Here is a 15,888-nt window from a genome sequence, read left to right as displayed (position 1 = left end):
TCAACTACAAAAATTGCATGAAACAAACATCAAAGCTTATCCACACCAAACACTAAACTACTCCAAAGGAGTCATAAAAAACCAGGAAATCTCCGTCTGCACAACAGAAGAAATCAAAACAGAACTAAAAAACCAAGGGGTCACAGATGTAAAAAGAATCACATTTAAAAAAAAAGGAGAGGTAATATATACAAACACTTATATATTAACATTCAATTATCCTCAAATACCAGAGACCATCAATATAGGTTATGAAAGAACGAAAATAGAACAATACATTCCAAAACCTTTACAATGCTACAACTGCCAAAAGTTTGGACATAATAAAGACCAATGTCTAAGATTCTTCACATGTGGAAACTGCAGTGAAAAAAACCCAGACCACGATGAAGAAGACTGTCCAAATAAAACCAAATGCACAAACTGTCAAGAAGAGCACCACTCTCACTCAAAACAGTGCAAAATATATAAGCAAGAGAAGGAAATAATAACAATCAAATATCAAAAAAATATAACCTTCCAAGAAGCCCGCAAAGAAGTCACAAATCGCACCAAAAACTCATATGCCACAATAACCCAACAAGCAAACAAAATGTACAACTACAATGAACTAAACCTTGCTCCAGAAATTGCAAACCTAGCAAAAGAACTAAAGAACATACTTGAAGAATTAAAATCTTTTTTATCAGAACTGAAAATAAATTCTAACAGCCAAATAAAAGTCAGAAACGAACAACCCAGTATAAAAGAAAACGAAACAAAGGAAATCAGAAAAACTTCCATCAATATTGAGGAATCAATCTCTAAAGAAATGAAACCTCCTCAATTATCAAAACGTGAAAGATCCAAGTCACTAACAAGGACAAAAACAGATGTTAAAAATAAACACACAACAACAGAAAAAATGGAAATAGAACAGAACAACAAAAAAACTACCCCCCAAAAACAAAATGACAAACAAAAAACAGAATTAGTATTAATTGAAAATGAAAATAAATTTGAACTAGTTGAAACTGGTAGCCAAAAAAGACAGTCAAGACAAAGTAAATCTAAAAGTCCCAGACCAAAACCCAAAAAAAGCCTCTCACCAGAAACAAGAAACAGACCATCCACTTCCAAAAGAAAACCCAAACTAACATCGAAACTATGGACGTAGACATAAACACCAACAGTCCAAAACCAAAAGAAAATATAAACCATGACTAACAAAATCCTACAGTGGAACATAAGAGGATTAAAAATTAATATCGAAGAAATGCAAATACTTATCAAATCCTTATGTCCTGCAATAATTTGCCTACAGGAAACACACTTAAAAGAAAATGACAAAATTAACATAAAACACTACTCAATATACAACCACATAAACAAATTATCATGCAAAGCCACCGGTGGATCATCAATACTGATAAACGAAAACATTCCACACAGCAAAGTGAACTTAAAAACAAATATGCAAGCTGTTGCAATAACTGCAACACTACACAAAACAGTAACCCTATGCTCACTCTATATACCACCAAATGAAACAATAAACGAAACAGAATTAAACAATATAATCAAACAACTACCTAAACCTTTTCTACTGTTGGGAGACTTCAATAGTCACAATATATGGTGGGGCAGTAAAAAAAACAACAAAAGAGGCCAAACCATAGAAAAAATAATTAACCAAAATGATCTATGCCTACTCAACAACAAAGAGAATACATATATGCACCCACCAACGGGAACCCTATCAGCAATCGATATAACACTATGTGACCCAACTATATACATGGATTATAGCTGGAGAACACATAAGGATACATGCGGAAGTGACCACTTCCCAATCATAATAGAAAACGAGAATCCCAAGCCAGAAGACAAAACACCCCGCTGGAATTTACAAAAGGCAAATTGGGAAAATTTCCAAAATACATGTCAATACAGATTAATACCTGAAGCGAATCCTGACTTAGAACACATCACATATTTCAGCAACACCCTACTCACAATAGCCGAGGAGAACATACCAAAAAGTTCCACTACTACAAAATATAACAAACCCTGGTACAATAAAGAATGCAAAGAAGCTATAAGAGCCAGACGTGCAAACCTAAGGAAATTCAAAAACAGTCCAACGAAAGAAAATTTGGACACCTATAAAAACAGCAAAGCCAAAGCACGGAAAACTATCAAAGAATCAAAACGGAACTCGTGGAAAGACTATGTAACAAAAATTAATCAAAACACAAAACCCAAAAAAGTATGGGAGATGGTCAGAAAAATAGCAGGAAAAAATACAAAAAACCCTATTAAACACCTTATATGCGACAACACAAAGATTACCGACAAACAAAATATCGCAAATAAATTAGCAGAACAATTCTCAATGAACTCATCATCAAAAAACCAAAATAAAAAATTCCAAGCTATAAAGAAAAATGAAGAAAAAATAAAAATAAACTTCAAATCAAAAAATGAAGAAAACTACAATCAATTATTCAACAGTGCAGAACTAGAGGAGGCAATAAACAAATCTCCCGATACAGCAGTCGGCCCCGACGAGATCCATTATCAATTCCTCAAAAAACTACCAAAACCATCACTGGACTACTTATTACAAATTTACAATGAGATATTGATAACTAACAACATTCCAAAAAACTGGAAGCAGGCAACAGTAATCCCAATACCCAAACCAAAAAAAGACCATACAAACCCAACAAACTACCGACCCATTGCACTAACTAGTTGTTTGTGCAAAACTTTTGAGAGAATGATTAACGAAAGGTTAAATTGGTACTTGGAAAGCAAAAATCTAATTACAGAAAGCCAGTCGGGTTTCAGGAAAAATAGAAGCCCCACCGATCACTTAATAAAACTGGAAACACGCATAAGAGAAGCATTTGCAAAAAAAGAACATCTAATAGCAATTTTTTTTGACATGCAAAAGGCGTATGACACCGCTTGGAAATACGGAATCCAAAAAGACCTGTATGAACTAGGACTTAGGGGTAGAATGCCAGAAATTATCAGAAATTTCTTAACAAATAGAAACTTCCAAGTACGGATGGACAACACTTATTCAGTCCAAAAAGATCAAGAAATGGGGGTCCCCCAAGGCAGTATCCTGTCTGTCACCCTCTTCAACATTAAAATAAACAATATCATAAAAAACATAGACCCAGGAATTGAAAACGCCCTATACGTGGACGACCTACTTATATACTACCAATCTAAATATATACAAACAGCCGAACGCAAACTACAACTCTGTCTGAATAAAATAAACAAATGGGCCATAGAAAATGGATTTACATTCTCAGAGGAAAAAACTAAATGCATCCACTTTTGCAAATTACGAAAATTCCACCACGACCCCAACCTGAAACTGGATAACAAGAACATCCCACTCACCGACCAACATAAATATTTAGGTATTATATTCGATAAAAAATTGAACTTTATACCGCATATAAAATATTTAAAAGCAAAATGCCAAAAGACAATGCAATTGATCAAAGTCCTAGCACACACCGATTGGGGTGCAGACAAAGTCACATTATTGAAATTATACCAAACTCTAATCAGATCTAAAATGGACTATGGATGCTTCATCTATGGAGCAGCAAGGAAGTCCTACATAAAAGAACTAAATACAATCCATCATCAAGGATTAAGATTAGCCTTGGGAGCATTTAGAACCTCTCCAGTAGAAAGCCTCTATATAGAGGCCCATGAGCCTCCACTGATTCTAAGACGACAGAAGTTAGCGCTACAATATTACCTAAAGCTGGTATCGTGTCCAACAAATCCTGCATACCAATGTACCCTCCACCCACAATACACACATCTCTTCAACAAGAAAGAAAATATCATCAAGCCCTACAGCCTCCGGATAAAAAACCTTCTCACAGAAGCCCAAATGGACATTACAAAAATACATAAATATAACAAATCAAAAACTCCACCCTGGATGATCAAACAACCACACATAATATTAAAATTAAATAAATATCCCAAAACGAAAACCCACCCATCAACCTTCCATGAAGAACTACTTATCATCCAGAATACATACAAAGAATATACACAAATTTACACTGACGGATCAAAAGATGGAGATAAAGTAGGATGCGCAGCCATCCACAAAAAAATAAAACTAAAGAAAAGGCTCCCAAACGAATCTTCTATTTTCAGCGCAGAAGCAACAGCCATAGATTCGGCACTGAATATAATAACCAATGATGACCATCAAAAATATATCATATTTACTGACTCACTTTCAATACTCATATCTCTAAAAGAAAAAAAAATGACAAACCCACTTATTACAAAATTGCTAAACAAAATAGATGCCATAACCATGAAAAAAAACATTATCTTTTGCTGGATACCAAGCCATATCGGCATATACATGAATGAACAAGCAGATAAGGCAGCAAAGGAAACTCTGCAACAAAACCACATAAGTGGAAAAATCCCCTATACAGACCTAAAGACTAAAATAAACACATTTTTGAAGAGAAAATGGCAAGAAAACTGGAGCTCATGCACCAAAAACAAACTATTCCAAATAACACCAAATATTGGAACGAGAAACACCAAAAAGTTAACAAGAAAGGAAGAGGTAGTAATGACCAGACTGCGAATAGGTCACACTCACATCACCCACTCACATCTACTAAAAGGGGAGGAGACACCAAACTGTATAACGTGTCAAGAACCCTACACAATACACCATATACTGACTAACTGCATTGACCTTGAACAAATCCGAACAAAGTATTACCAAGAAAAAAATCTGAAAACAATATTAAACAAGATTGATCCCCAAAAAATTATCAATTTTCTGAAAGAAACTAAAATATACTCAAAAATATAAGGAAAGACCCCCCCCCCCCAAAAAAAGAAAAACCTTAAGAAGAACAAACCAATATTTAACACAACATAACGAACCTTTCGGCATTAAATGACCCCAAAGTGGTTGATATGCCGTAAAACAGAACAAACAAACAAACAAATTATCAAAGGTCTTAGTGTAACCAGGTTATGGGGTTGATATGCCGTTGTAGAGAAAGAGCAAAAAGAACAAACAATAGGATGATCAAATGACTCTGTGGTTAGAACACACAAAGGAAAAAGTATGTCAAGAGATACTTATTGTTGTAACGGTCAGAGTTTGGAGTGAGCTGGCTGTTTATTTTGAAACACAGAATTCGAGATGAAATGACAGGCGGTTGTTTATTTTAGAAAACAAGGTTTGAAAGCCGATGACAGGCAAGTTTTCTTGTTGTAAACAAATACAAACTCGTGATGTTTAAAGGGCATTGATGGATATGTATATATTCCTCGAACACAGTAAAAAAAGAGAAGAGAAGAAGAGAGAATTCGATTTTGGCGAATTCAGATGGTGTTAAAGTCGGGCAGAGAGGGCTTTTGACTTAAAACACGTATCTCCTATGGCCGAAAAACTTATCCGAACTCGAGTCACAAGCTACCGTTTTAAAATAGCTACAGCCAACTTCCTTCAAACTCTGAAATATTATTAGACCATTATTATTGTGAATAAACCAAGATTAATTGTTTATTCGTGTGTGGAATCATTTTAATTTCCTTTTTCACCACACTAAAATCCACGGCTCTCTTATCGGCGATGTTCGCCGGTAAGTGAGTACACAACGACAGGTCCAGAGTATAAATTTAGACGATCAATTGATAATTCTGTCACTACCCCATATCAGCAACATTAAAACGGCTAAGAATTATCACCGGCAGTGGTCACTGGAAGGACGAAAATAGTGAACTGCAAACCGCCAGAGTCGAGTCATTTTCAGGCTGCCGTAATTGGAGTGGAAGAGTTCTGAGGTCGACGATCGTCTCAACCGACCGGCTGAAGGGGGTGACATTAGAAATCAAGTGGTCCCCTACCTGGGGCTTACACTTTAACTTTAAATGAAATACATAGATATTCAAATGTTCTATAAAAGTTATTTATCTTCCAAACACTGAGTTAGTAAAGAAATTGAGAACATTTTTTTTTTTTCTCCCCAAATTAACAATTTTTGTATTTTGTATATTTTTTCTGTTTGATCTCTTGATCTTACTTGATTTCAAGACGAGTTCATCTAGTTTGATGCAACTTTGGGAGGTGGGGGGAGGGGGCATATGAGTCAGCGGAGAGTCTGATTGGGGGGCGGCGGGGGAGGTCAGAGAGAGCAGATCAGAGAAGGTATGTCTCTGATTCCCCGGGTATATGGATCGGCAGAGTTCTAAAACTACAGCAAAATAGAGACTCCCTCCGTCCCCCCCCCCTCTTTCTTCTAAGTATGAGAAATGATGGCGCAACTTCGACCATGGAAAAACTGAATAAAACCAATTTGTCCAGAAAGAAATGAGACTTGCGTCTGTTGTTCCGGATGAGATGAATGGCGGGACACAAACCATTCAAGGATACAACCAAGTTCTTTACTTCTAAAACACTGAGTTAGTAAAGAAATTGAGAACAATTTCCTCCTTTCCCCCCCCCATTTTAATATGTTTTAGTATTTCTTTCTTTTTGGTCTCTTGGTCTTAATGGATTCCAGGACAAGAATTCATCTAGTCTAGTGGAGTATCCAGCTTCATGCTATTACTGGAGAAGGTGCACAATTTCTCGTAAAAGCTAGTCTGGGTTAGCCATACTAAGGAGATCTTATTTGGCTGCGAATACTATATGATTTTGAATATTTAGTCAATGTTTACTTGTGGGAAAAATATCCTTATGCCAGGTTGCTTTGACAAACTCCTGTACAGAGAGAACTTAGACGCTTGAGGGTAGTGTATAGTAGGAATTCAAGTTCTGCATGTGTGTTTGTATGTCCAGCTAAAACTTGAAAAGTACACACAAAAAAAACCCTACAAAGTTGATTTTTTTTTTTTTTTTTTTTTTTTTTTTTTTTTTTTTTTTTTTTTTATTAGTGTAATCCTGGAATGATCTATATATAAAAGAGAGAATGTGTGTGTGTGTGTGTGTGTGTGAAGACAATTCTTAACTTATATACTTGACGATTGTTTGATCTACGGGCTTGAAATTGGTATACAGGGTATTCAGACATGGAAAATTTTGTATCGGTTTCCATTTGGAAACAAGGGCTGCTAAGGGGGGTCAAGATTGAAAAATTGGTATGTGCAGGTTGTTGGATTTTTATATTTATATCCGACAGATTCATCATGTTAATAAGTAGGTTTGAAAACATTTTTAAAGATCATGTCAATGGCCTAATGGTAATCGGACTTGACTCACTGTTAGGTTTTGGTTTCAATCTCAGCTTGAGTATTTTTTTTTTTTTTTGTCTTACAGGAAATGAACTGCTTAGTAAAAAGCTTGCATGCACATGTCTCCATTTCTGCATTGATTAAAATATAATATTTATGCACACTTTATGACCGGGCAATGCCAGGCAGCCTTAGCTGTTAGTAATATCTAAAATTGAGAAAAATAAGTTCACTCTTTGAGGGTCAAAATTGCAAAAATTTGCATCATTGCAATTTTAATGTTATCGTGTAATATTGATGCGTCCATTCAGTCTCGAAAGACAAAGGATACCCCCCCTGTAGGGGGCAGCTGCGCATGTAATTGTGAAACAAGGGTTGCGCAATCCCCAACTACATCTCCCCTGAATCGGCATTGTTTGAGTCCAGTGACAATAAGTCCAGGACGACTGGAAACAATGCCAAGATAAGCAGAAAGTACATACAGCACCTGGAAGACATAAATGGTCACCCGTTAAGTACTGATCAGGTTCAGCGTTGCTTAACTTTGGTGGTCAGATGGGAACCGGTGTCTCAACGTGATTGTGCCGTATCGTGTAATAATACAACGCAGAAAATGAGTCTGCATGTTTTTTCAAAGTGAAAGACGCTAACTCTGGATTGAGCTTATCGTTGTTTCTCATTTCTCTACAAAGAAAGGGGAGAGGGTGCAGTTTTAGTAGTGCCCGGGAGGCGTTCTTACTTTTATCGAGCACTGTTTTATTTCTTCACTCCTCATTTTAAAAAAGAAAAAAAAATTTCTCTTCAAGGGGAGAAACTTCGCATTTTAACATCCATTCAGTTCTTTGTCATCCAGGCAATGCTGGATAACCTTACTAGCAATTCGTAATTCATTTTCCGACGAAGGTTACTTCGCTTTACTTATATCGGATTCATTAGAAACGCTAACTCTGAAAATAGGGTCTAATTGGAGTCACGATAAATAATTCAACTGAACAATATATCATAATATGTAAAAAGTGCATAATCAATAAAAATTCATATCAGAAGGTAAATAGAATACCTTTTTATATTTACATTTAAAATCGATTTCTGTATATAAAACGAAAGAAAAACATCCGATTCTATCGAGGACATTATCTGGAGGGGGCAATTCCCATCTGCGACCTTCATGATGTTTCTAGTCACATCTGTCAACTCGACAACTCAGAATATATTCCGATGTATTAATTGCGTCGATGACATAACGTTTTTATGCATTTCACCTGGTGATTAAGCTACTGCAATATACTTCCCCAATTCCAATACAATTACCGATTCTGTTTTTATCTTCCCTATTCCAGTACAAGTATCGATTACACAATGTTCTTGGTTCCAATAAAATTACTGACTCTTTCTCTCTCCCTCTATCTCTTTCTCTCTCCCTCTATCTCTTTCTCTCTCCCTCTATCTCTTTCTCTCTCCCTCTGTCTCTTTCTCTCTCCCTCTGTCTCTTTCTCTCTCCCTCTGTCTCTTTCTCTCTCCCTCTGTCTCTTTCTCTCTCCCTCTGTATCTTTCTCTCTCCCTCTGTATCTTTCTCTCTCCCTCTGTCTCTTTCTCTCTCCCTCTGTCTCTTTCTCTCTCCCTCTGTCTCTTTCTCTCTCCCTCTGTCTCTTTCTCTCTCCCTCTGTCTCTTTCTCTCTCCCTCTGTCTCTTTCTCTCTCCCTCTGTCTCTTTCTCTCTCCCTCTGTCTCTTTCTCTCTCCCTCTGTCTCTTTCTCTCTCCCTCTGTCTCTTTCTCTCTCCCTCTGTCTCTTTCTCTCTCCCTCTGTCTCTTTCTCTCTCCCTCTGTCTCTTTCTCTCTCCCTCTGTCTCTTTCTCTCTCCCTCTGTCTCTTTCTCTCTCCCTCTGTCTCTTTCTCTCTCCCTCTGTCTCTTTCTCTCTCCCTCTGTCTCTCTCTCCCCCCCCGTCTCTTTCTCTCTCCCCCCCCCGTCTCTTTCTCTCTCCCCCCCCCGTCTCTTTCTCTCTCTCTCCCCCCCCCCCGTCTCTTTCTCTCTCCCCCCCCCGTCTCTTTCTCTCTCCCCCCCCCGTCTCTTTCTCTCTCTCTCCCCCCCCGTCTCTTTCTCTCCCCCCCCCCGTCTCTTTCTCTCCCCCCCCCGTCTCTTTCTCTCCCCCCCCCGTCTCTTTCTCTCTCCCCCCCCGTCTCTTTCTCTCTCCCCCCCCGTCTCTTTCTCTCTCCCCCCCCCCGTCTCTTTCTCTCCCCCCCCCGTCTCTTTCTCTCCCCCCCCGTCTCTTTCTCTCCCCCCCGTCTCTTTCTCTCTCTCCCCCCCGTCTCTTTCTCTCTCCCCCCCCCGTCTCTTTCTCTCTTCCCCCCCCCCGTCTCTTTCTCTCTTCCCCCCCCCGTCTCTTTCTCTCTTCCCCCCCCCGTCTCTTTCTCTCTTCCCCCCCCGTCTCTTTCTCTCTTCCCCCCCCGTCTCTTTCTCTCTTCCCCCCCCCGTCTCTTTCTCTCTTCCCCCCCCCCGTCTCTTTCTCTCTTCCCCCCCCCCCGTCTCTTTCTCTCTTCCCCCCCCCGTCTCTTTCTCTCTTCCCCCCCCCCCGTCTCTTTCTCTCTTCCCCCCCGTCTCTTTCTCTCTTCCCCCCCGTCTCTTTCTCTCTTCCCCCCCCCCCGTCTCTTTCTCTCTTCCCCCCCCCCCGTCTCTTTCTCTCTTCCCCCCCCCGTCTCTTTCTCTCTTCCCCCCCCCCGTCTCTTTCTCTCTTCCCCCCCCCGTCTCTTTCTCTCTCTCTCCCCCCCCCGTCTCTTTCTCCCCCCCCCCCGTCTTTTTCTCTCTCTCCCCCCCCGTCTCTTTCTCTCTCTCCCCCCCCGTCTCTTTCTCTCCCCCCCCCGTCTCTTTCTCTCCCCCCCCCGTCTCTTTCTTTCTCCCTCTTTCTCTCTCACCCCCCTCTGTCTCTGCCTCACTCACCCCCCTCTGTCTGTCTCTCACCCTCTGTTTCCATCTCTCTCTCTCCCTCTCTCTCTCTCTCTCTCTTGCGCCCTTAATAGCTTTATAAATAATATTATTTCAGCATAGTGCATAAGTATTAAAACCTGTCCCAGTTTTGAAGTAAGTCATGTAAAACTGCATGTTGGATGCAGAGATGATGGTGTCCGTCAAACATTGCTCATCAGTGTTTGTATTGCAGATGACAATATGGTCAGTGTTTACAGTGCGCCTTTATTGGAATGTGTGTGAATATCAATCACTATGGTAATGTTTGTGTGAATATCAATCACTATGGTAATGTTTGTGTGAAATATCAATCACTATGTTAATGTTTGTGTGAATATCAATCACTATGGTAATGTTTGTGTGAAATATCAATCACTATGGTAATGTTTGTGTGAAATATCAATCACTATGGTAATGTTTGTGTGAAATATCAATCACTATGGTAATGTTTGTGTGAAATATCAATCACTATGGTAATGTTTGTGTGAAATATCAATCACTATGTTAATGTTTGTGTGAATATCAATCACTATGGTAATGTTTGTGTGAATATAAATCACTATGGTAATGTTTGTGTGAAATATCAATCACTATGTTAATGTTTGTGTGAATATCAATCACTATGGTAATGTTTGTGTGAAATATCAATCACTATGGTAATGTTTGTGGGAATATCAATCACTATGGTAATGTTTGTGTGAAATATCAATCACTATGGTAATGTTTGTGTGAAATATCAATCACTATGGTAATGTTTGTGTGAAATATCAATCACTATGGTAATGTTTGTGTGAATATCAATCACTATGGTAATGTTTGTGTGAAATATCAATCACTATGGTAATGTTTGTGTGAAATATCAATCACTATGGTAATGTTTGTGTGAAATATCAATCACTATGGTAATGTTTGTGTGAATATCAATCACTATGGTAATGTTTGTGTGAAATATCAATCACTATGGTAATGTTTGTGTGAAATATCAATCACTATGGTAATGTTTGTGTGAAATATCAATCACTATGGTAATGTTTGTGTGAAATATCAATCACTATGGTAATGTTTGTGTGAAATATCAATCACTATGGTAATGTTTGTGTGAAATATCAATCACTATGGTAATGTTTGTGTGAATATCAATCACTATGGTAATGTTTGTGTAAATATCAATCACTATGGTAATGTTTGTGTAAATATCAATCACTATGTTAATGTTTGTGTGAAATATCAATCACTATGGTAATGTTTGTGTAAATATCAATCACTATGGTAATGTTTGTGTGAAATATCAATCACTATGGTAATGTTTGTGTGAATATCAATCACTATGGTAATGTTTGTGTGAAATATCAATCACTATGGTAATGTTTGTGTGAATATCAATCACTATGGTAATGTTTGTGTGAATATCAATCACTATGGTAATGTTTGTGTGAAATATCAATCACTATGGTAATGTTTGTGTGAATATCAATCACTATGGTAATGTTTGTGTGAAATATCAATCACTATGGTAATGTTTGTGTGAAATATCAATCACTATGGTAATGTTTGTGTGAATATCAATCACTATGGTAATGTTTGTGTGAATATCAATCACTATGGTAATGTTTGTGTGAAATATCAATCACTATGGTAATGTTTGTGTGAATATCAATCACTATGGTAATGTTTGTGTGAAATATCAATCACTATGGTAATGTTTGTGTAAATATCAATCACTATGTTAATGTTTGTGTGAAATATCAATCACTATGGTAATGTTTGTGTAAATATCAATCACTATGGTAATGTTTGTGTGAAATATCAATCACTATGGTAATGTTTGTGTGAATATAAATCACTATGGTAATGTTTGTGTGAAATATCAATCACTATGGTAATGTTTGTGTGAATATCAATCACTATGGTAATGTTTGTGTGAAATATCAATCACTATGGTAATGTTTGTGTGAAATATCAATCACTATGGTAATGTTTGTGTGAAATATCAATCACTATGTTAATGTTTGTGTGAATATCAATCACTATGGTAATGTTTGTGTGAAATATCAATCACTATGGTAATGTTTGTGTGAAATATCAATCACTATGGTAATGTTTGTGTAAATATCAATCACTATGGTAATGTTTGTGTGAAATATCAATCACTATGGTAATGTTTGTGTGAATATCAATCACTATGGTAATGTTTGTGTGAAATATCAATCACTATGTTAATGTTTGTGTGAAATATCAATCACTATGTTAATGTTTGTGTGAATATCAATCACTATGGTAATGTTTGTGTGAAATATCAATCACTATGGTAATGTTTGTGTGAAATATCAATCACTATGTTAATGTTTGTGTGAATATCAATCACTATGGTAATGTTTGTGTGAATATCAATCACTATGGTAATGTTTGTGTGAAATATCAATCACTATGGTAATGTTTGTGTGAAATATCAATCACTATGGTAATGTTTGTGTGAATATCAATCACTATGGTAATGTTTGTGTGAAATATCAATCACTATGGTAATGTTTGTGTGAATATCAATCACTATGGTAATGTTTGTGTGAAATATCAATCACTATGTTAATGTTTGTGTGAAATATCAATCACTATGGTAATGTTTGTGTGAAATATCAATCACTATGTTAATGTTTGTGTAAATATCAATCACTATGGTAATGTTTGTGTGAAATATCAATCACTATGGTAATGTTTGTGTGAAATATCAATCACTATGTTAATGTTTGTGTGAAATATCAATCACTATGTTAATGTTTGTGTGAAATATCAATCACTATGGTAATGTTTGTGTGAAATATCAATCACTATGGTAATGTTTGTGTGAAATATCAATCACTATGGTAATGTTTGTGTGAAATATCAATCACTATGGTAATGTTTGTGTGAAATATCAATCACTATGGTAATGTTTGTGTGAATATAAATCACTATGGTAATGTTTGTGTGAAATATCAATCACTATGGTAATGTTTGTGTGAAATATCAATCACTATGGTAATGTTTGTGTGAAATATCAATCACTATGGTAATGTTTGTGTGAAATATCAATCACTATGTTAATGTTTGTGTGAATATCAATCACTATGGTAATGTTTGTGTAAATATCAATCACTATGGTAATGTTTGTGTGAAATATCAATCACTATGTTAATGTTTGTGTGAATATCAATCACTATGGTAATGTTTGTGTGAAATATCAATCACTATGGTAATGTTTGTGTAAATATCAATCACTATGTTAATGTTTGTGTGAATATCAATCACTATGGTAATGTTTGTGTGAAATATCAATCACTATGGTAATGTTTGTGTGAAATATCAATCACTATGGTAATGTTTGTGTGAAATATCAATCACTATGGTAATGTTTGTGTGAAATATCAATCACTATGGTAATGTTTGTGTGAAATATCAATCACTATGGTAATGTTTGTGTGAAATATCAATCACTATGGTAATGTTTGTGTGAAATATCAATCACTATGGTAATGTTTGTGTGAAATATCAATCACTATGGTAATGTTTGTGTGAAATATCAATCACTATGGTAATGTTTGTGTGAAATATCAATCACTATGGTAATGTTTGTGTGAAATATCAATCACTATGGTAATGTTTGTGTGAAATATCAATCACTATGGTAATGTTTGTGTGAAATATCAATCACTATGGTAATGTTTGTGTGAAATATCAATCACTATGGTAATGTTTGTGTGAAATATCAATCACTATGGTAATGTTTGTGTGAATATCAATCACTATGGTAATGTTTGTGTGAAATATCAATCACTATGGTAATGTTTGTGTGAAATATCAATCACTATGGTAATGTTTGTGTGAAATATCAATCACTATGGTAATGTTTGTGTGAAATATCAATCACTATGGTAATGTTTGTGTGAAATATCAATCACTATGGTAATGTTTGTGTGAAATATCAATTGTTTTCTTAAGATAATGTTTTTTGTTTTCTTAAGATAATGTTTTTTGTTTTCTTAAGATAAAAAATGTTTTTTTTGTTTTTACTTCCAGGAAGAACAAGAGAAGCAGGTTCGTCTCATAGAAGCGCAAGACAAGAAGAAAAAGTCAAGTCCGTGGATGCCGTCGTTGTTTGGTCGTCGGTGATAAGAATACTTAGCTTATGGATGTCATCATATTGTCGTCGTCATATATGACTGTCGCAAATGTCAGCCATCTTTGATTCTTCTTCTTATTCAGCTTCTTTGGACTACTGTTCTCATCCTGAATGTTGTGCGACGTTTCAGTTGATGTGACCTTCAACCTTCTTCAAGGGTATCTTGTCAAACTCGGCAAGCTGCACAGAATTTCAAACGGAACCCTTTATTTAATCCACTAGGGGTAGCATGTTCTCGTTCCTTCAGTCCTGAATGAGTAGGACTCCTAGGTAATTTGCAATTGTACTTTGTTCACAAAGACCCATAGCATGGTGTTATCCACTTGGTAAAATTCAACTGTAAAGTTACACTCTTCCGGAGATGAAAGGTTCAATCCTCTGTGTGGTCAACATGTCATGGCTGACGGAACAAGAGCATGCTACTCATGTGGATTAAATAAAAGGTTCTTTAAGAAATTCCATGCAGAAGTTGGTCAGAAATTACATCGATGGAACCGTTGTGAAAATGACACTCAAAAGGAGAACAGTAGTTCGAAGAATCGGAATAATATGAAAAATTAATCAAAACTCGAGCAATGTATATATCTGTGATTCTGTTGACTGTTTACAAACTGACCGCATACACTTGCCCAACTTCGAAACTACAGCTTCCACACTGATGACTTGGGTCTTTTAGGGCGTGCAAATAAACGTGGCATTTGTAATAACCAGTTGTATTTTCCTAACACTTAGTTGATCATTAAAAGCTAAAATTTCACTCTCATCCATATATATATATATATATATATATCCATATATGAGGTTAATGTAGTTTGTTTGAAGCATTGTTTAGTGTGTAATTAAATGTAATTTGTAAAAGGCAGTACAATGCAAAGGTAATGGAAAGACACAAACTAAAGCAGATGAAGAATAGTTTTATTAATACAACTATGAATACATTGGTATATATTAATATATTTCATACACACATTAATATTTGTACTGTGATTACCTGTCTGATGGAATATCTATATTCTATAATATTTTGAACCACAGTCAAACACATCCAAAGAGATCTTTCTCAAAATATTATAGAATACGGATATTCCATCTAACGCAGGTAATGATAGTGCAAATATGTGTGTACACGTATTGAATTAATAAAACTATTCTTTGTCTACTTAAGTTCATCTTCCGTTGCCTCTGCATTGTACTGCCTTCTACATACATATATATATATATATATATATATATATATATATATATATATGTATATATAATTTGAGGTTGCTATTTTCCAAAGGTAGGGTAACCAGTGAAATATAACGAGATTCATACAAGAGTGCTCAATACAGAAGTAGAGCAGGTTACATTTGTCTTTATATAAGTAGTAGTTTGTTGCTACACAGTCATGAGCATGTTTCGGTTTTCGAAAATAAAGGTTGTTGCCTGATGAGGTCTCTAGTTAGTAAATACTAGTAGACCGAAACATGCTCATGACTGTGTAGCAACAAACTACTGCTTTTGTAAAGACAAATATATATTTTAT

General features: G+C 36.2%; 1 protein-coding gene across 1 annotated transcript in view; it reads left to right on the top strand.

Moving 5' to 3' along the window:
* Nucleotides 1–15,086, top strand: part of LOC145255664 (mitochondrial import inner membrane translocase subunit TIM50-like) — a 130,779-nt gene extending 115,693 nt beyond the window's left edge. The window contains exon 11 of the mRNA XM_080114221.1: nucleotides 14,258–15,086. Coding sequence (XP_079970347.1) covers nucleotides 14,258–14,350 — 93 coding nt within the window. The 3' untranslated portion in view covers nucleotides 14,351–15,086. The remainder of the gene's footprint in view (nucleotides 1–14,257) is intronic.
* Nucleotides 15,087–15,888: the final 802 nt, after the last annotated feature.

This window comes from Euprymna scolopes, chromosome 31, assembly GCF_053919585.1.
Source record: "Euprymna scolopes isolate OS-2025 chromosome 31, ASM5391958v1, whole genome shotgun sequence".
NCBI classification, from domain to species: domain Eukaryota; kingdom Metazoa; phylum Mollusca; class Cephalopoda; order Sepiida; family Sepiolidae; genus Euprymna; species Euprymna scolopes.
The sequence above is the reverse complement of the archived record's forward strand: the minus strand, read 5'-3'. Positions and strand labels throughout refer to the sequence as shown.